This window comes from Carassius auratus, chromosome 32 (assembly GCF_003368295.1).
Source record: "Carassius auratus strain Wakin chromosome 32, ASM336829v1, whole genome shotgun sequence".
In the NCBI taxonomy this organism is placed as follows: Eukaryota; Metazoa; Chordata; class Actinopteri; order Cypriniformes; family Cyprinidae; genus Carassius; species Carassius auratus.
The window spans coordinates 788,936-810,739 of NC_039274.1; the positions used below are offsets into that span (position 1 = coordinate 788,936).

At 40.0% G+C, this 21,804-nt stretch overlaps 5 protein-coding genes across 5 annotated transcripts; all 5 read right to left on the bottom strand.

Moving 5' to 3' along the window:
* Positions 1-4,152: 4,152 nt before the first annotated feature.
* On the bottom strand, positions 4,153-6,153 carry LOC113051265 (histone H2B-like). The gene has a single exon (XM_026214868.1). The coding sequence runs from the start codon at positions 6,136-6,138 to the stop codon at positions 5,704-5,706; it is 435 nt and encodes a 144-aa protein (XP_026070653.1). The 5' UTR covers positions 6,139-6,153; the 3' UTR covers positions 4,153-5,703.
* Positions 6,154-6,622: 469 nt separating this feature from the next.
* Positions 6,623-7,847, bottom strand: LOC113051285 (histone H4). Its single transcript, XM_026214887.1, has one exon. The coding sequence runs from the start codon at positions 7,800-7,802 to the stop codon at positions 7,491-7,493; it is 312 nt and encodes a 103-aa protein (XP_026070672.1). The 5' UTR covers positions 7,803-7,847; the 3' UTR covers positions 6,623-7,490.
* Positions 7,848-8,272: 425 nt separating this feature from the next.
* On the bottom strand, positions 8,273-9,111 carry LOC113051266 (histone H3-like). The gene has a single exon (XM_026214869.1). It carries the CDS (start codon positions 9,073-9,075, stop codon positions 8,665-8,667), a length of 411 nt encoding a protein of 136 aa, XP_026070654.1. The 5' UTR covers positions 9,076-9,111; the 3' UTR covers positions 8,273-8,664.
* Positions 9,112-9,951: 840 nt separating this feature from the next.
* LOC113051275 (histone H2A-like) lies at positions 9,952-10,765 on the bottom strand. The gene has a single exon (XM_026214878.1). It carries the CDS (start codon positions 10,642-10,644, stop codon positions 10,258-10,260), a length of 387 nt encoding a protein of 128 aa, XP_026070663.1. The 5' UTR covers positions 10,645-10,765; the 3' UTR covers positions 9,952-10,257.
* Positions 10,766-11,113: 348 nt separating this feature from the next.
* Positions 11,114-12,220, bottom strand: LOC113051260 (histone H1-like). The gene has a single exon (XM_026214863.1). It carries the CDS (start codon positions 12,151-12,153, stop codon positions 11,533-11,535), a length of 621 nt encoding a protein of 206 aa, XP_026070648.1. The 5' UTR covers positions 12,154-12,220; the 3' UTR covers positions 11,114-11,532.
* Positions 12,221-21,804: the final 9,584 nt, after the last annotated feature.

A 21,804-nucleotide genomic window follows, 5' to 3' on the forward strand; every position in this document is an offset into this window, starting at 1 on the left:
ATTTAGGCTTTTATTCACATATAAACAAAGAGCTGCAGAATCTGCATTTACTGCTGAAGAAAACCACAAGCTCAAAACAAGATTCCTGATTACAAACACATTTGGGTCATGAATCAAAGTCGCTCAGCCAGCTGTGTGTGTGTGTGTGTGTGTGTGTGTGTGCGCGCGTGTGTGTGTTGCTTCCTTGACAACGCCACGTGAGAGGAGTTCACACCGCCGCTGACTTGAGCTTCCAAAGTTACCGGAAGTCATTCATTTTCAATGGAAGCTGGCTTCTCTCAGAAACTGACTCGTTTTGAGTGACCAGAGCGTCAATCTGAGAGTTTAAAGTGGCTCAACTTTATGGTAATAATGAGCTATGACGCGGTTCGACGAGGGTATAAACAGCTGTCTTCTCTGAAACACATGGAGTCTTTAACCACTCATTGTGCACCTTGTGTGGGCAAAACATACAAACTAATGTAAGTATTTATTTTAATATTTAAACATTTACCCATAGTCCCATAAAAAATTACACGTCATTATAGTATGAATATATATAATACACACACCACTGTCTACCTACCACTAATTAAATTAGTCATTATTATTGGGCTACCAACATTTACTAGCTTGTGCTAGTTCACTGGGGGCTAGCAATAAAGTAGGTTAATGTTTGAGCGGCGCCACTGTTTTTTCTGTCAATTCACCTGTTGACGCCTGATTTCGGAATAAATCCGTAATTTTGGAGCACTTTGATGCTTTCTCCTCCAGCATCCGCTTCTTCTTCATTTTCTCCTTTTCGGCCCCTCCTTTGTCCTTTCTCTTCCTGCCTTCCATGGGGGTATCGTTAAATGTTATGCAACCACGCTAATCCTTCCTTACTGTCTTTTTGTTTTTCTAAAATTTGTGGCTTTCTCTCGCTGTGTCCAAATTCAGGGTCTACATCCTTCGGAGGACGCATTTGAAGGATGTTACGTCACAGCGCGGCGACGAAGGCTGTCCAAATTCGTAGGATCCTTCAAATGCGGCCCACAAATGCGTCCTCCTTTTCCCCGAATTCGAAGGATGGGTGTGGTGGATCCTTTCGCGTCCTACCTATCCCATAATTCTTTAGTGGGGGAGGAGTATTATTTTCGATGTTTTTTAAAAACTGGCTTTTCAAAAAGATATATTTTCAGTGGTTTTCTAGTTAGGCATTTTGTTTTAGCGTTAAGCTTTTTTTTTACATGTGTACGTGTATATGTAAAAAAAAAAACGTTTACTTTTGTAAACTAGCTTCTTCCTTACTGCCTGTGTGAATATCCCCTTACACACAGCTTATTTGTTAGTGATTGAAGCTGTTTTAACGCTTCTAAGGACGAAAGAGCAGACAGAAGTGTTTATAAAGCTCCGGGGAGAGAACGATGAGCTCTTCACCCGCGTCTTGCTTGGCGCTGTCACGGTTGCTAGGCGACAGGATATGAGCAACGGTTAAGGGAGGGAACTGAAAGAAGGGTAGGCTGTCCAAATTCACAAACACCGACTTCCGGTTTTTGCGGTCGTCGGAGGACCCATCCTCCTTCAACCGGGTAGGAAGGATCCTAAGGAGGATGCAGACCCTGAATTTGGACACAGCCTCTATCTCTCTCTCTCTAGTCTGGCGTGTGCCATTTTTGGGTCATGCCATTAGACGAGGGGGCGGGGGCGCTCATTATCTCCCTACATTTCTGTAAACAGACTTGACCTGCAATCGGTTCATTGGATAAACGTATTCCCCATTCCCAGGAGGTTTTACTCCATTCTATGTTAATTTAAGAACAAACAAATTAATTAAATACTGTTTTTTTTTTTTTTTTTTTGTGACCATGAAAGTTCTGTATGAAGAATATGACGGGGGAGATGAGATGTGTGTGCAGGGGGGTAACTATGACTGAGAAATACAGCGCTCCCGCTCCCGCTCCGGCCACTCTCACGGCCGTTCTGAATAATGTATAATGGGCCGATCATGAAAATTCATCAACCGGCCGACCGGGAAAAGTGCAGATTGTCCCGATTGCCACTCCGCCCCTGCGTGTGTGTGTGTGTGTGTGTGTGTGTGTGTGTGTGTGTGTCCTCATGTCCATTCTCTCAATATGAGGGGCTATTTGGGTGATTCTCGTGGTAGTTTATCAATGCTCCCCTTTTTCCAAGAAGGGTCGCCTATGAGTGCGCTACTCTGAGCTCGGAGCTCTCCTCTCATATGAGACTGAGTTCTCTGTTTTTTTGTTGTTTTGTTTTTCTTTTCACCAGAGCGCTTCAGTATTGTTTCCATCGATCGAGTTGATGTCTCTCAATCATACTGTTTTGAGATACACTATTACATCTATGAGCTGCTCTATCGGAGTGACACGAGAGACCCTCCTTAGAACAGTATTTGAAAACCCATGCTATGGTAAGTGTGCACGTGAAGTCTTTGCCCACTTTCTGAAATCCACACTGTGGTAAGTTTGCACGCTAGTATTCTGCGGTTTTTCTAAAATCCTATATGTTGAGGACTAAGCGCAGTTGCTTCGTGCCCTTTCTTGAGTCGGTTAAAGCCCCATTCATCCTGGACGTCACTCCACCTATGGATCCTCGGATACCTACAGTATCTAAACAGGGTGTTGATACTAGAGAACTGCCGAGACAGCTCCTTCAGCGAGCTTATGCGTAAGCTAGCGGTAGACCCTGTGTGACAGGCAAGACTTGGTATAACATGCTAGGTTCTTAGCCGTATCCCTTTAAACGAATCTTTCTTCATTCCAAGCTTTCGGCTTAAGTTTGGTATATAGCTTAGGCCTTTGGCCGTAAGGGGTACTATCACAGACAGCCGTCTAAACGTCCCGGGGCAACTCCCATGGAAATAGTAGAGTTGGTACTTAGTGTTCGCCATGATTCTGGCCTGCACTCCCCTCAGCATGGTGGCGTGGGTATATTGTTCCCCATAGCGCCCCCTAGAGGACACAGTTCAAAGTTCCCAGTTCAAAGACACAGTCCGAAGGGAATGTCTCCGGTTATGAATGTAACCATAGTTTCCTAAGTAGGGAACGAGACACTGTGTCCTCTAGCTCCTTGCCATGCTTCGGATGCAAGCTTCAGATGAAGAAGTGAATGACGTGTTCTCCTGGTGCTTGTTTATAGTCGCGCCGGTAGTGACGTCAGAGGCTCTCGCCGGCCAACATGTTAGTGTTTTTTCAATGTATGCTTCAGACACGGGTCACGACGAGGTGTTCCCCATAGTGCCCCCTAGAGGACATAGTGTCTCGTTCCCTACACAGTGAACCATGGTTACATTCGTAACCCGAGATGTTTTCACTGTTGGTCTTTTTCAGTGAACACATGGATGTAAATCTTATGTATTGGAGACTGAAATAACTTTGTTACTCATAGGCCTACATTTTTACTTTTGCATATGATGATGAATTTATAGCAGTGATACCCACAAATTAACAACAGCTTCACATTAGTGAATGGAAAAACTGAAATACCAGCTAAAATATATTATCATGCTATTATCTGCAGCACTCCTCCACTCGTCTAGTTTTTCTCGTCCCATCCTTTCTGTGCTCTTTAACAGATTATGAGAGGCCAGGAAACACTGTCTTGTGCAGTGTTGTGTGATTGAGAAGCGAGGTCCATCACTGCCCCCTACAGACACACCACGCAGCTGCAGAAGCAGATTCAGATGATGCTTGTGGACATTTAGTTCAAGTGTCTCAAAGAAAACTCACCGCGACCAAAGCAAGCATCCACTGAAACATGCTCATGAATGGATTGATGCAATTTTAGTTACTTTACTTTTTAGTCTTCGTATTTTTCCTCTTGGCCAACTTTTGAGGTCTCTTATTCTTGATTTTCATTTTTATGCTGATGACACCCAGATATATATTCACATTACTCTGATGTAAATGTGGCTGTTTCACAGCTGTATCACAGATATAAAAAAATGGATGTCTTTTAATTTTCTCTGTCTAAATAGTGATAAGACAGAAGTGTTGCTTATCGGTTCACCTCACCAGTTACGCAGAGTGAAATCCATAGCCTTATAATAATACTGTTAATGTTTCTTATTTTCATCTCAGAAATATATCCAGATTACGGTCCATGCTGCCTTTTTCTGTAGCTGAAAAAATAATCAATACTCTGGTTTTCTCTAGAACTAGCAATGCCTTTATTAGCAGGAGCATCAACATTTATTGTGAACAAACGTCAGTGGGTGCATGTATTCTGACTAGAGACATAGAGATCATATAAAAACTATTTTAGAGACCTTACATTGGCTACCTGTCTGATTTCGTGTTGATTTAATGATTCTTATGTTGACCTTCCAGGCACTAAATGGACTTTTTTCCCTCTATATCTTTCTTAAAACATATTATTTTAAGGAAGCATTTTGGTGAAAGGTGATTGTTGTGATTGCTTATGTGATGTATTGTATGGGTTTACTATATGTCTTGGACACTTTTTAAATTGTCTTTAGGTTTGTAAAATTGTTTGCAATACTCTCTGTATTGTGTTTATCATGCCAATTTTATCTATCTTAATTTTGCTTATGTGAGTGCGCTGAGAATTTACTTTTTATTATTAATAATTTTCAGTTCAGTTCTGTGCTAAAATGAGGGTCTGACCAAATAAGTGTGTAGAAGAGTTGTAATCCTGGCTGTGGTCATCAGTGGTCTGTGTGTAAATGTCCACAGCTGCTCATCTAGAGACCAGAAGCCCCTGAACCCTCCCAGAGCTCAAACACTTCCACAGATGTCAGGAAATAATATCTGAGACATGTGAAGCGGTCAGGATTATCACATTAAAGCTGCAGCTGCAATCACTTGAAGATGTTCACTGATGTACTGGAGTGCTGTGGATTATTGTGATTTTTTATGAGCTGTTTGGACTCTCATCCTGACGGCACCCATTCATTTAGTTTTAATTTAAGTGTTGTTATTCTGAAAGGCCTTGTTTGTATAACGTCTAGAAACACCTCTGAGTTGTAATGAGGCTCAGCTGGCGGCAGAGGGCGACTCAAACCTGTAAACTACTGCACTTCCGTTTGTTTTTAATATTGACAAGGCTTCTGAGATGATCTGTTTGATTAAGTATCTATAGGACATCTACAATAACGTCATGATGCAATTTGTGATTTAGACGAAACACTAAATAACTAGCCAAAAAAAAATAAATACAATAAAATAAAATACCTACATAAAGACAATCAATCTGAACTAAGTATTGATTGTTAACCAAAGTAAAGTATTAACCGTAGATTGCTAACCCTAACCATCACCTTTCATTAACATTATTTAATAAAAAAATACATATTACAAACCTTAAGATGCTCTTTATTTATATCATTATTACTTGAGTTTAGTTTAGGTTGTCTCTCTCTCGCTCTCTCTCTCTCTGTGTGTGTGTGTGTCTGTCTCTCTCTCTCTGTGTGTGTGTAACTACAGGACCATAGCATTAAATGGACTCTCCATAGACTGATAGACTTGACGCGATTACATCACGTCGAGCGTAAAAGAACCGGTGAACCGTTTTATTAAGTCGAATTGTCCGAAAGAAACAGTTCGCGGAAAGAACAAGATCTAGTTTTCCATCACTAATATCAAACCCACAGAGCACAAACCAAGAGATATATTAATCAAGATTCTCAACAGATTAAGACTCTTTAACCGAGAATATGGCGGCTCTTAAAAGAGCCTTTGTGTGTGGAGCTGCAGCGGAGCTCTACTTGGAGCTGGTGTACTTGGTGACGGCCTTGGTGCCCTCGGACACGGCGTGTTTGGCCAGCTCCCCGGGCAGCAGCAGACGCACGGCGGTCTGGATCTCTCGGGAAGTGATGGTGGAGCGCTTGTTGTAGTGAGCGAGACGAGACGACTCACCGGCGATGCGCTCGAAGATGTCGTTGACGAAAGAGTTCATGATGCCCATCGCCTTCGAAGAGATCCCGGTGTCAGGATGAACCTGCTTCAGCACTTTGTACACGTAGATGGCGTAGCTCTCCTTCCTGGACTTTCTGCGCTTCTTTCCGCCTTTTGCAGCGGTCTTAGTGACGGCCTTCTTGGAGCCTTTCTTCGGCGCGGACTTCGCTGGTTCAGGCATGATGCTGCTGGAGATCAAAACCTCACGAAACAATGATGAGAGAGAGCGGGACAGAGGCATTTATTGACTGGTCTATGCTAATTATCAGAGAGACAGGGAAGCTTCTGATGGCTCGTTTTCATTGGTCAAACGGCTGGAACGAGGGCCAATCACGCGCGGCTAGATTATAACTCCGCCTACCGCTCCATGTTTGACCGACACCCCCCACCGACTCCGTTTCCTTGGTTTCAGTTCCCGCTCTTTTTGTTTGTTTTGTTCTATACAATGAAATCGGTCTCAAATATCTTCCAGGATATCAAACTGTGTAATTTGTATAATTCCTTATAAACTCTTAGAAAATTAGACCGTTTTATTCTCATCTGTTCTGCCAATTTCACTTCTTCTCAAACTTCAGTAATAAAACCATGTTATTGTGTTTTCTCTTTACTTTATTCATCGCTTTGAATCTAGTTAAGACTAAACAAAGAAATGGAAAAGCAAAATTCTCATTATACACGTCTCCAACAACAATATATAATTAATATAGATTTGAGAAACAATGAAAGTCAGAAAAACAATATTTATTTTTGCTCGATATGTTTAAACACACGAGAAATTTACTTTGGTGACAGAATCTTCCACAGAACAACGGTGAAAAAACAATGGAAACAATAAACAATAATAATAATAAAAAGAACTGCATAAGTTCTATTCTCTGTGTATTACACAAACTTTCAATAAACTTCACAAAAATGAATTTGTCCACAAACCCTCAACATTTTCACTAATAGAATTAAACTTTGTAACACTGTAAATTAATCTCTTTATGGCCTTTATCCTCCGAAGCCGTACAAGTCTCAGTAAGATTAACACAGTACACTTAGCATGGCCTTTTAAAGAATATAATAAATAAAAAGAAACGGAATAGAAAAAGAATAGAGCAAGCTAGTGTTAGAGGTTTTTACACACACACATGCATACAATTGCATAATAAATGAAAAGAAAATAGAATACAAAGAAAAGATCAGAAAGGTAGTTAGATTTTTTTTTTAAAGAATAGAATTAGAATAGTGAGTGTTAAAGTTAGAGGATCAAATAAAGATGTCATAAATATCAAGTAAAGATGATCTGAGTTTCCCCTCATCAATGCAGATTTCCACTTAAAGCTATATACACAACAAAAACTCAGTCTCTTCATGCGAGTGTGTGCGTGAACATAAGGTTCAAGTTTCACTTTTTGAATGGAATTACTGAACTGACGCGTTTTTTTTACGACATTTTAATTAAATGACCCACACCTATACTGCTCATAGACAGACATCGTATTAATTTTCACGTAAGGCACCAACAATAATTAAACTTTTGTCTCTTTAAGTGAGAGTGTGGGTGGCTCTTAAAAGAGCCGTTGGGTTTGTTCTCGGATCTGAAGCGGTTTATCCTCCGAAGCCGTACAAGGTGCGTCCCTGTCGTTTGAGCGCGTACACAACGTCCATGGCGGTGACGGTCTTTCTCTTGGCGTGCTCGGTGTAGGTGACGGCGTCGCGGATCACGTTTTCCAGGAACACCTTCAACACACCGCGAGTCTCCTCGTAGATCAGACCGGAGATGCGCTTGACTCCGCCGCGGCGAGCTAGACGACGAATGGCGGGTTTGGTGATTCCCTGGATGTTATCGCGAAGCACTTTACGGTGACGCTTAGCGCCTCCTTTTCCGAGTCCTTTGCCGCCTTTGCCTCTTCCAGACATGATGATGAAATTTCTTGTTTCAGTCGAACGACGAAAGGGAATGCAAGACGAGTGCTGCAGAGAGGCCTTTTACATCTGCTTACAGGACCTGACTGAAACCAGCGCGCGTCACATGACGGTTCCCTCTTCAATAATTAGAGCAGGAAATAATGAGGTTTAATCCAAACCCCTGATCTAACGACTTTATCCAAGTTTTAAAAGATTCCTTTGCCAAATATTTAGAAGACCTTATCTTATCTGCATAATATTTACAGACATGACTGGGAGACGCTTTTAATCGGACTAAATTATCATTGAGCGGCAGGAACTACCCATGTCCTATCAGGCAATAAATCAGTGGATCTCCATTTAAAGTAAACATATACTATAACCAAATTACTTGTATTTTCACCTTAAACATTGCAACAGACACTTTTGACGCACATTAAACTTGACAATTTATTATACCTTAATATTAACCTTATACATAATTACACCGCTTTATTACACACAAGCTTAGAAAGTATATGGAATTGTATCTTAAATTACATAAGGCTTTCATTGCACATGGACGTTATAGGTCGTCGTCATTTTGCCAAGACATTGATCACTGAACGAATCATTTTGGCGAACGAACTGAAAAGTCAACTAATCTCTTGAAAGAATCATAATTACCACCACAGTATTTCAATGTTTTTGCACGTGTGTAATTCCTTAAGGTTATTTCAAATAGAGATTAATAATGCGCAGGAAGAAAACAAGTTAATACAAAATTTAACTAATGTTATATTGATTTAGAACCAGTTCTGGTGGAAACGGTCTCATTTGAGAGTGATGTGGGTGGCTCTTAAAAGAGCCTTTGGGGTGTTTGGCAGCGGCGGGTTTAAGCGCGCTCTCCGCGGATGCGGCGGGCCAGCTGGATGTCTTTGGGCATGATGGTGACTCTCTTGGCGTGGATGGCGCACAGGTTGGTGTCCTCGAACAGACCGACCAGATAAGCCTCGCTGGACTCCTGCAGGGCCATGACAGCGGAGCTCTGGAAGCGCAGGTCCGTCTTGAAATCCTGAGCGATCTCTCGCACCAGACGCTGGAAAGGCAGTTTGCGGATCAGCAGCTCGGTGGACTTCTGATAGCGGCGGATCTCTCGGAGAGCCACGGTCCCGGGCCTGTAACGGTGGGGCTTCTTGACGCCGCCGGTGGCTGGGGCGCTCTTCCGGGCGGCTTTAGTAGCGAGCTGCTTCCTCGGGGCTTTGCCACCGGTGGATTTACGAGCGGTCTGCTTGGTTCTTGCCATCGCTGCAGTTTAATCACTGTAGAATACGAGCGTGACAGTGTGTGCAACACAGCTGCTTTTAAAGCATCTCAGGATGGCGTCAGGTTGCAGATGCTTGTGATTGGCTGATGTGTGACGCCTGCACACGACTGCTAGCCAATGACTGCGCATATCCTGTTTTCAAACGGCGAACTGTTTGTGTTTCCCGCTCAAAATGCTTTGTTCCGTTTACTTTATGGATAAATCAAATACTACACACAACATTTAGTCATTTTGTAAACGCTTTTATCAAAAGATTTAACAGTTGGGGTATACATAAAGCGATTCTTCTTAAAGAGGCAAACAGACACGGCAAGTGCTTGGAGCACCAAGTTGTATGGATTGTTCAAATAAGTTCAAGCTAGAAAGAGAGAGAATAATCAAAGAGAAAGGCAATAGTAAATATATTGTAATATAATTGTTCTTCTTAAATCAAAAACATGATCAAATACAGTATTTTATGTATATTTTGTTTTCTTGCAAGAAGGTCAGACAATACAGCAGTTATCTCCGCTGTGAGTGACAAAAACAAGTGAGCACACATCTCTACTGTTATACTCTTCCCATGTCTCGAACACCATATTATACCTCATGTGTGATAAACACTTGATGGGTCTCATTACTCACATAATATTCCTCATAAAGCAGGTCATGGTGACATTTCCTTGTACTCAGACCCAGCAGGCCTCACATGTGAACATAGCATTTCATAATATGGAAGCAATATATCAGTTAATATATGGTGTAAATAAGAATATAATGGATTATTTTAATTGTTCCCTCACAACATACTTTCTACGGTTGCATGTGCAAAACTAACTTACTGGTCTTAAGTGTGTATTTATTTATTTTTAATCTCAATTTTTTCTCTTGTCTTCTATGTATTCATGTGTTTAATACATGTAACCACAGCAAATAGTTTTTGCTTACTCTTACCAAATAAAGACCATTCTGGTTTGTCTGTCTGAAGTGTTTACGTTTTTAATTAGTTGTACTTAAAGTACAATTGTCTAGTTTAGTTGATGTGGTGCAAATCTACTTGCATATGTTTATTGACCGATCGTCTCTATGAACCGAATCGTATGTCAGAAAAACGTTCTTCTATTGATAAAATGGGTGGCTCTTAAAAGAGCCTTTGTGTTTCAGAAACAGAGCGGACTCGGTTTACTTGGCTTTGGCGGGTTTCTCGGTCTTCTTGGGCAGCAGCACGGCCTGGATGTTGGGCAGCACGCCGCCCTGAGCGATGGTCACTCGCCCCAGGAGTTTGTTGAGCTCCTCATCATTGCGCACCGCCAGCTGCAGGTGACGGGGAATGATGCGGGTCTTCTTGTTGTCTCTGGCGGCGTTTCCAGCCAACTCCAGGATCTCAGCGGTCAGATACTCGAGCACAGCCGCCAGATAGACGGGAGCTCCGGCACCGACGCGCTCGGCGTAGTTCCCCTTGCGGAGAAGTCTGTGAACACGACCGACGGGGAACTGCAGCCCTGCTCTGGAGGAGCGAGTCTTGGCCTTGGCTCTCGCTTTGCCGCCGGTTTTGCCTCTTCCGCTCATTGTTGATAGATAGTCAGCTCTACGTTAGAGATGCAGAAACAATGAATATAGGATTCTCGCTCAACTGTCTTTAAAAGAGCTTGCGAGTCGCTCATTGGTTTAGAGTCTGTTAAATTTCAAACCAATCACTGAACTTCCCTCCAACAATGACCTTCAAAGCCACGCCTCCACAGCCGGCGCGCGGATTGTGCAGCTTTAAGAAACAACACGACAGAAAACATTCAAGAACTAGTGAATGTTAATCAAACGATAACCTTTGTCGCATTTCTAAATAAAGTCAACATATAAAGCATTGAGTCGATCTAAACTCAGATACATTCTTCTAAGTTATCTTTTTTTTTTTTGCATTTTGTATTCAGATGTTAGGCAAAATATTTCTGATGACACTGTGGGTCTAACGTTAATCAAACGAACTAATGGTTTGACTTTGGACAATATAAGAGATGTTCAGCTTCTTGATACATGGTGCGATGATTTTTCATTTATTTATTATGTGGAGAAGGAGTTGATCATTGATTTATTGAAGACACAATGAAGCAGTAATAACGCTTACAATCCATGGTCAGAAGGCAAATAAAAATGATTTAGTACTATGCAGAACATCCAGTAGATGGTATTTGTAGTTCAGTGTTGATTTAGTGGAAGATTAGTGATGACTGTGTTCTACAGAAGGACTCAGAAGCTCTTTTATCTTTGCTGCTGCGTGGAATATCTATGAAACACTTCAGTGTTCATCGTTGTTTATTTATTGTGTTGTTTTTCAAGTAAAATGGGGGCACAAATTAGTTAAGTTTCTCAACCTAACCTTAATTCCACTAAGTAAACTGCTCTTTCTTTATTTTGTAGGTGGCTCTGAAAAGAGCCGTTGGGGAATAAAACAGCAGGTTTTTACTTCTTCTTGGGAGCTGCCTTTTTAGGCTTGGCTGCTTTAGGCTTCGCTGTCTTGGGTTTGGCGGCCTTGGTCTTTTTGGGGCTCTTGGCTGCTTTCTTGGGCGCCGCGGGCTTCTTCGCCTTCTTGGGGCTCTTCGTGGCCTTCTTGGCGGCGGCAGCGGCAGCTGGTTTCTTGGCCTTCTTGGGGGATTTCTTAGCGGCGGGCTTCTTTGCCGCTGCGCTCTTGGGCTTCTTGGCAGCAGCGGGTTTCTTGGCCGCGGGCTTCTTGGCTTTAGGAGCCGCTTTCTTCGCCGGCTTCTTCTTGGTCTCGGTCTCCTTCTTGCTGATCTTGAAGGATCCAGAGGCGCCGGTTCCTTTGACCTGCAGCAGGATGCCTTTAGTCACCAGGCTCTTGATGGCGAGCTTGATGCGGGAGTTTTTCTTCTCCACGTCGTAGCCGCCGGCGGCGAGAGCTTTCTTCAGAGCAGCGAGAGACACGCCGCTCCTCTCCTTGGATGCGGACACGGCTTTAACGATCAGATCACCGACGGCTGGACCTGCTTTCTTGGCTTTGGCGGCGGACTTCTTCTTGGGCGCTTTGGCCGGCGGGGCGGCTGCAGCTGGGGCGGTTTCTGCCATCTCTCTCTGTGTGTAGAGTATTTACTGAACTCAACAAATCAAACGCTGTCTAGAGTAAGTAATGAGCAGCAGAAGAACAGCGCCGCGCTCTTATTTAACACATGAGAACCTTACAGACTCAACCCGCCCGCTCTGTGTCTGCGCGCCTCTGCGAGCCGCTCGCGCTTGTGTTTTCTTCTTCTACATTTAAGGACAAAACTCGAGTGTTAAAATAGTTTGGAACAGTAGAAACAAAGTGAACACCAAGCAGAGCTTCTTGGCTTTCTTTGGACATTAAAATCCGCGGCGAGCAAATGTTTGTTTTGCCCCGGTCAGATCAAACTCAAGGCGAGCATCAACCTCGGAACAAAGCCGCGTGTTCATTTAATGCCTCGTTTAAGTGGAAAGTTGAATAAATATTAAACTCGTCCTCTGTGTGTTTCAGAAACAGTTTGGAAATGAATTTAAGGAAATGAGCATCAGTGAAGCGCGTGTGCAGTGTTTGATACAGCTGTTGTTTTGGGCAGCTTGAAGCACAATCATCAGGAGACCTCCAGTCTGAGACCAATGTTTTCTTTCTTTCTTATTCATTAATTCGTTTATAATATAATGTAGAATAATAATTTACCATTTCTATACTTATTTTGTTGATTCATATTATATATATATATATATATATATATATATATATATATATATATATATATATATATATATATTATATTATATATATATATATATATATATATATATATATATATATATATATATATATACATATATATATATGTGTGTGTGTGTGTGTGTGCTGTTTTATTATTTATTTTTCAGATGTAAGTCAACAACAATTGCATTTTTAACTATATTTAAAGTGTAATTAATGAAATTGTAAATTGAACGGTCACATACATAAAATGGAACATAATTTGAAACAACAATTTAAAAAAAGTTTCACAAATTATGAATTCTCTGTTGTGTTTTGGTTTTCTCATCTTATTCTTTTATTTTTAGGAATTTAATGTTCATATTCTATTTTGCTTTTAGTGTTATAATTTCCTATACTGCTTTAAACAAATCAAATAATCCCTTAAACAAAATAAAATGGTGTACAACCACAATTTTACCAACTGAAACTTCTTATCACACTGCAATGGTCAAAGGAAAATCAATATTTACATCTGACTCACATTCAATAAACAATACCCTTATTATAATTATTTGTCTCAATTGTCTCTTGAATATCGTCCAGAAAGTCCTTTAAGGGGGGGGGGGGGGGGGGTGAAATGCTATTGCATGCATACTGAGTTTTTTACACTGTTAAAGAGTTGGATTCCCATACTAAACATGGACAAAGTTTAAAAAATTAAGTTGTACGTTTGAAGGAGTATTTTTGTTCCAAAAATACTCCTTCCGGTGTGTCACAAGTTTGGGAAAGTTTTTTTCGAGTATGGCTCTGTGTGACGTTAGATGGAGCGGAATTTCCTTATATGGGTCCTGAGGCACTTCTGCCGGAAGAGTGCGCGCGAGCGTCACAAAAGGAGTGTGTTTTTGGTTGCCAGGGCAAGACAACCATGCACAGATTACCAAAAAAAAAAAAAAAAAAAAAACAGCATTAAGGGACCAGTGGACGGAGTTTATTTTTACAGAGCATCAACGGAGTTGTGCAAGTGTTTGTGTTTGTTCCCTGCATTTCAAAGATGCTTGTTTTACAAACAAGGCCCAGTTTGACGACGGATTTGCGTATTGTTTATTTCTTAAGGATGATGCAATCCCAACGAAAAAGGGTCACGATCGTGTGTTGGAACCGCAGGTGGTGAATAAAACTGCTTAAAATATCTCTGCCTTCTTGTTAGTGCGTCCCCTCCCATCAGAGACCCGGGTTCGAGCCCCGCTTGGAGCGAGTTGTTGCTGCTGCTGCTCTCGTTCAGTTTCAGCCTCCACAGCTTCCAAACGCTGTCAACGCAACTGGCGCTCGTGATTCTTTAGCTCCGCCCACACGTCACGCCTCCAGCCGCTCATGTTTTTCCGGGAAAAATCGATATCTTTTTTCTTATGAATATAATAAAACTAAAGACTTTTTGGAGTTATGAAGGATGTAGTACTACTCTATAGGTACTCAAGATTAACAGGAGATTGAGTGAAAACGAGCATTTCACCCCCCCTTAAGAGATCCAGTGGGTAAGTGCACAATCAGTTCAATCCTACCAGTTCGAAGAAGTCCAAACAGGAAAAAATGTCCTCCTAACTGAAGAAATTGATGTCTCTAGTGCAACGATAAACTTGTGATACAGCAACATTTTATTTTTCCCAGGCTCAGAAATTAGAATTCAATTTTGGTGGCTCGCCATCTCAAATCCATGAGAGAAATCTTCATGTGAAGCAATAAACCTGAACAAATCCCGAGTTTCAAAGATTTTTAAACACCTGCTTCAGATTCAAAGGAGCTTCACCATTGGCTAGAATCCGCATTTAAATCAGCAATCACCATTCTTATTAATCCCGTCTGCATCACTCTCATCTCGTGTTCAGCGCATCTCTTACACTTCCGTGTGACGTCATTTAGCGATCAGGGGTGGAATTTGGTCGTAAATATGCTATTTGTAGCCTTTTACATCACTGCACAAGTTAGCATTTCCGATGTACATTTTCGATATATATATATATATGACCCCTAGGGGCGTGCTCAGTCTCACAATTTGTATATCTAAAGTAGAAAACCCCAAACAGCACTCCCCTTCAAGCTATTTAGACAGGTTATCTCCAATGAAGGGATGAAAATGGGACTGATGTACTCAATTTTATTAAACACTAGACAATACACTGATTGGCAATCAGAGCAGACAGATGTTTCCTATAGGTAACAGTGAACAATTCTACAATAGATTAATCACAGTGAATAAAAGGTCTCATAATAAATGAGTTACAGGATAAAAATCTAACAATGCCCAGACTACAGTGAATAAAGTCAGATATATAGGTACTGTTCACATACACTCCAACACTGCAAGAAACACTTCAAACAAAATTGGCCATGCGTACATTAACACAGCATTTCACACTTCACACCAGTAAACATTGCAAGATAGACACGATCCCTAAAGGAAATATTGCACAATGCCCATGGGCCAAAGGTTGAATAATGACAATTGCCAAACAGACACAAAAAAAACAACAACATCTAAATTAACGAACTACCACTAGCCGGACTCCCTCCTAGAACCACCTGGGTCCAGGTCAAAGAACAGTGGTAGCAGATCCCCAAGACACACATATAAGGAAATACAAAATGAAACAAAATTATTAAACCCAGGAAAAACAGTAGCTAGTGACCGACGAAGGCAATCCTCATTTTTTTCTTTTGACAACAGCCCAAATAAGTAAGAGCTATATACCCTTTAACAAAGTTAAACGGCATGAATGATTAATAGCTGGACACTCTCCTCGATGTTACTCGTTACTTCAAACCCATGTAGAATCACTACTCACTATTTTGCGAAAAAGTGTCTGTAGACTCGTGACTACGGGCACCATTTACTGGTTACCATACACGCAGACACCAAGCCGAAATTATCCTGTTTGCACAGACGATACACCAAGTTTTACTATCCTAATCGCAGGTTCATTATTCAAATATTTTGTGTGTACAGAGGTGTTTCAGTGTTATGGTAAAATATGAACCAGGAAGTTTACAGGAAGCATGTGACACGATGTGGCGGTGTCAGGATATGACACTCTAAGACTGACATGGTGAAGGACCAATCAGAGTCTGAGTCACACACCGCACAAGCTCACACCACTGCGCGCACACACACACACACACACACACACACACACACAGATCGCTGGGAGAGGCTGTTTATCATCTGATCGCGTAAATCAGTGGAAAATGAATAGAAATGACGATTCTGTCTGAAGAAATATGAAGTAAACATCAGTAAATATATCCATATATCTCCGCAGATATGCATCTTTGGTCTGTAAATCCTTATTGACGCTGTTCAGTGAGTCTATGTGAACACAAATAAACCGCTCTTGACGTGACTTTATATGAGTGAGTTGTGAATTTCTATTCAAAATGTGGCATAATACGGATTTATTATTTTACACTCCTGACATAAATTACTAAATAACTGTCACTGCAAAAACGTTTTATAAAAATATTCGTCAAGTATCGAAGCTTGAGTCTTTAAACTCTCAATTGATGCACAGTTTGTCCAGATGAAGTAAGAGAGTGATGTTTAACGTGCTGTGAAAGTGAAACAATAATAAACTGGGGCCGTCGGCGATGTTTGCAAGTAAAGGGGTTTTAATATTCAATCCAGCATTAATACTACACGTTTTCAATTTATTTCTCAACAGTTTATGTTGGCCAAGCTATTATGAATTTTGAAATAATCGTGCACTTGATTTGTCCGATCTACCGAAGCCAGAATCCCTGAAGCTGGAGAGATGGATGTTGATTTCCCCTAAGACAAAAAGATCATACAAGCACTCATTTTGATCTCTATAATATATTCTCCTAATTGTTTTCTGTTGATTCGCTGCACTGTTTTAATTGCAAAGGCTGTCGTGACTTTTTTTCCTTCCAGTATTCATAAGCTGTATCATGCTGCATGGGCTGCTCATGAAGCGCTCATTTCTCTCTCGTCTTTCTCTCGGTTCTTTGGCCTGAGACATAATTTATTAATGAGATCCGATCCGGTAATAATAACATGTTGGTCTAGCTTGGCAGTGTGAATGAAATGCGTATTTATTTATCCGATCTCTCCCCGAAACGCTGCTGTCATGTGACTTTTTCTCCCTCGATGTCATATGATCCCAGATAGCAAATGACATGTGGCCCAGTTCTGGCCCACATCTCCCATATTCTTCTGGCCCACATACCGCGCGGAATGACGGCGATGACTCAACCTGAGTCTGGCTGACATATGTCAGCCACAACTGAACCAGATCTGGGCCACATCTCACAAATGGCATGGGCGACACCTGGCCCAGATGTCAACCATGCCATTTCTGAGATGTGGCCCAGATCCGTCCCAGTTGTGGCTGACTTCTGGGTTAGATATGGCCCATATTTACCATTTCTAGACACAAAAGAATATGTAATTCATCCAGAATAAAGAAAACACTCATGTAGTCTAAACTGCTTTATTAAAATATAAAAATTAGACAAATAAATATACATACATGAATACAACTGCATGTATAGATATAAAACAAATACATTTACATTATTACAAAATAAAAAATACAGATAAATATTTATAAATATAGTTAAATACACATTAACATTACATTTACATTTAGCAGACACTTTTATCCAAAGCAACTTACAAATGAGGACAATGGAAGCAATCAAAATCAACAAAAGAGCAATGATATACAGGTGCGGGTCATGTAATTAGAATATCATCAAAAAGTTGATTTATTTCACTAATTCCATTCAAAAAGTGAAACTTGTATATTATATTTATTCATTACACACAGACTGATATATTTCAAATGTTTATTTCTTTTAATTTTGACGTTTATAACTGACAGCTAAGGAAAATCCCAAATTCAGCCGCGGCAGAGAGGAGTATGAGAAACATTCAGATACACAGGCTGATTCAGTCTTCTGAATTGGGAGTAGCGAACATGCATTATAAACTTCTTTCAAATTAGAATCTGTTGGGGAGATAAAATGTGCAAGATAACGTATATGTACTAATAAAAACATCAAACAAAAAATATGTATCTTTTACTCTCCAGTACTGAAAGCAGAACTGATAAGGGAGCCCTTGATACTGTGACACAGCTCTTTCAAATTAACATGACCTTTTTTGCAGTGGCGGTAGTTTGTATGTCCATCTATAGTTGCCATCATCTAAGGTCTTTTGAGTACTGGAATCATCTGAAGCCCTCACAAGTCCTGCAAGTCCTGTGCTGTGCAGTTTCTAATAACCCTGGGATGGACATTTGCAGAAACAGGAAGGCAAAGGGAGAAAGATTAGCATAGCTGCTGTTCATATAATTTCAGGCAATGTGCACTTTTTACTATTTCATCAATGGAGTACATTGAGTACTATTTTTAATCTAGTAGGTTTAAACTGAAATAATTTTTCTAGATCCCTTAATAAACATATTATTTGTTGTCTGTTTTTGGGGAACAGACACAGTCTCTATAGAATGGACTGCATATGCCAGAGTAACATTTAATACATTTTGATAAAATTTAACTGGGAGGAACATCATAACTGTAATTTACACAACCATTCAAGAGTTTGGGGTCTGTAAGATATTTTATGCCTTTATAAAAAAAATCTCTTATGCTCACCACGGCTCCATTTATTGAATCAAATTACAGTAAAATAGTAACACTGTGACTATTACAATTCAAAACAACTCTTTTCTATGTGAATATTATGTTAAAATGTCATTTATTCCTTTGATCAAAGCTGAATTTCAGCATCATTACTCCAGTCTTCAGTGACACATCTTCAGAAATCATTCTAATATGATGATTTACTGCTCAAGAAACATTTCTGATTATGATCAATGTTAAAATACAGACGTGCTGAAATTTTTTTTTTGTTGGATTCGTTGTCACATAGACTCCAAACATTTTAATGTTAGTGTTACATGCATCAAATTGTTCAAAATCATCTGTTTCAAATAGTGTTCCTGTAGCTCAACTTGTAGAGCACTGCGCTAGCAAGCAACAAGCGCAAGGTTGGGGGTTTGATTCCCCGGGAACACATGATATGTAAAAATTGATAGCCTGAATGCACTGTAAGTCGCGTCTGCTAAATGCATAAATAAATGCAGGTCTTTTGAACTTTGTATTCATCTGTGAATCCTGAAAAATAAAATGCATCACGGTTTACACAAAAAAAATGAAGCAGCACAACTGTTTCAACGCTGATAATAAGTTTCTTGAGCAGCAAATCAGCATTTCTGAGGGATCCATGTGACACTGAAGACTGGAGGAATGATGCTGAAAATACAGCTGCACATCACAGGAATAAATTAGTTTATAATGTATTCACATAGAAAACAGCTATTTTAAATTGTAATAATATTTCACAATATTACTCTTTTTACATATCTGAATCAAATAATTACTACAGAGGTGAGCAGAAGATAATTATTACAAATTGTATCAACTTCAAGCTTTTGAACACTAGTGTACTGTATATTTGAGGTTTGACTTACTGTACTAGTCTTGTGGTCAATAGCATCTTGGAGATGTTGTCTTACAGTAGGTTCACTCCGAATCAGCACTGAAGAATCTAGGAACAAAACAAGCAATTTGACACAGAGCCAACAATATTTAGTCCAATATATGTTGTGAAAAAAATGCATATTAGGTTACTTAACCTTTTCAGCGCTTCCTAGATCTCTGTCAGCAGCTCCCTTCAGAAATATTGAAATCTTGGACACTCCCTTCTGTTGTAGAAGGATTATTTTGTCACTGTTGAAATCACAGAACAGTTTTATGTTTACCATAAAAGATCAAAACAATTTTAGTTTTCTGCCAATTTTCGTGCTCCTTGATAACGTGACGTCATCGATAAACAGAAAATGTTAAGGTTAAATAAATTAAGCAATTTCCAATCATCCATTGAAAGATTACCAACAAAACAGTCAAAAGCTATCATCTACAGATGAAGATTTGATTAAAAGCCCAAACTTTCATAAATAAGAGAACAATAGAGTTATCATACCTGACGACACGTCGTCTGAAAACGGTAGAAATGCTAACGGACTTTTTCGAAGACATTAAACCATTCCTATAAAGTAAATAAACAACAGAAGCGAGTCAAATACAAGTAAGAGAAGTGTCAACAACAGTTATAAGTAATATTTGTGTGATTTTATGGACTTAACTCACCTGAAAACAGTGAAATCAGCGAGAAACGGGGTGTTTCCTCGTGACGTGCAGTGTTGCGCTCCGTTTCCATGGCAAATTTAAATTCACACGCTTACGTTACATAAATAAACATATGAATAAACATATGCCCCTTATTTTTTTTTTCTGTAAGAGGGGGCGCGGCCATTTGTAAATTTAATGTGTCTGGCTTTCGTTGTCATTCCAGCTATATTAGCTGTACAAACAGCTTGTTTTGCTGTTTACTGTTGCAAACTGCTGTATCTTACCATGTTATTTTAATGTATTGTCTTAATTATGAACGTACTGGTTTGTAGTGCAAACAGTTTTACCGTTTACTGCACTTTGTTCTTCTTGTTATTTCCCTATAACCATGACCATAAGTCTCACACATTCACATACAATTGTTTGGTGGATAGAATTAGATCACTACAAAATTCAAAATGTCATTCAATTATGATATTGTTAATTTAAAATTCATTTTGTAGTTCTATAGCCCAGTGCAAAATGCCAGGCCTGCACATAATAGTGGGACAAAGTGGCACTTTTATAGTTTAAGATTTTGTATTGTTGCTTTTACGAACGAAAATATATTTTTTTTGATGATTAGAGCTTAATTTAATGAATGTAATTATTGCATTTAAAAGTATAAAAAAAGGAGTTAAACAAATATTATTTCATTATTTAAAATGATTTTTAAAGAAACTTTGTCCTGTGGTGTGACAGTACAGGTGTCACAATGGAGGACGTTTCAGCCTTTTCTGTCAATTAATGACCTTGCTATTCCAAGCTAATCTGTCATTAGTGGCAAGCAAGACACATTTGCAAAATTTTCTAGGATTATGTAGCTTAACATGCACTTTTTAATAAAAAATATATATATAATTTAGGGGTGTCATATTAATGCACAACAAAGCATAAAAAAATTTGTAGTGGTTCCGAAAAAAGTTCAAAGCACATGGTGTCACACCAGAGGACTTGGTACAAAAATGTAAAAAAATCGAATAACATTGCAGCTTCATAACAGGTCCGTGTAGGTCAAATAAATGTGTGTATGTATTTATATTACGTGTCCTAAAATATTATGGGCGTCCAGTACTCAAAATAGTTTTAGAACCACTGACTGGTAAAGTAAGGTGATCTGCCAGGACGTGTCTTCAGAAAATGGCACATCTGGTCACCTGGTATAAGCCATATCTGGCCCACACACAGCAAGCCACGACTCAAATTAAAGCCGGTTTGTCACACACGGGCCGGATCTGGCCCACACACAGCAAGCCACGACTCAAATTAAAGCCGGTTTGTCACACACGGGCCGGATCTGGCCCACACACAGCAAGCCACGACTCAAATTAAAGCCGGTTTGTTGCACGCGGGCCAGATCTGGCCCATAAACAGCATGCCACAACTCAAACTAAAACCGGCTTGATGTGTGTGGGCCAGAGATGGCCCAAATAACCTCTGCCGCTGCCAGAACTGAGCCAGATGTGCCATAGTTGGCCCAGATGAGGCCTGGCCCCGATATGCTATCTGGGATATTTCGTTTTGCATGGCTCAACAATTAAACACCTGGATTTTGCTCTTGTTTTGTTCTAATGAGTGGATGGTGAGCAAATAAAACTAATATTTTATTTAAAGAAGCTCTTAATATATATATATATATATATATATATATATATATATATATATATAAATGACTTTACCATGTTGTGACGATGGATAGCAATTGATGTGAGGTTCAGCCTGACAGAGAAATCTCACAATCACATATAAACACTCATTTTCGTGTGTATAATATATTC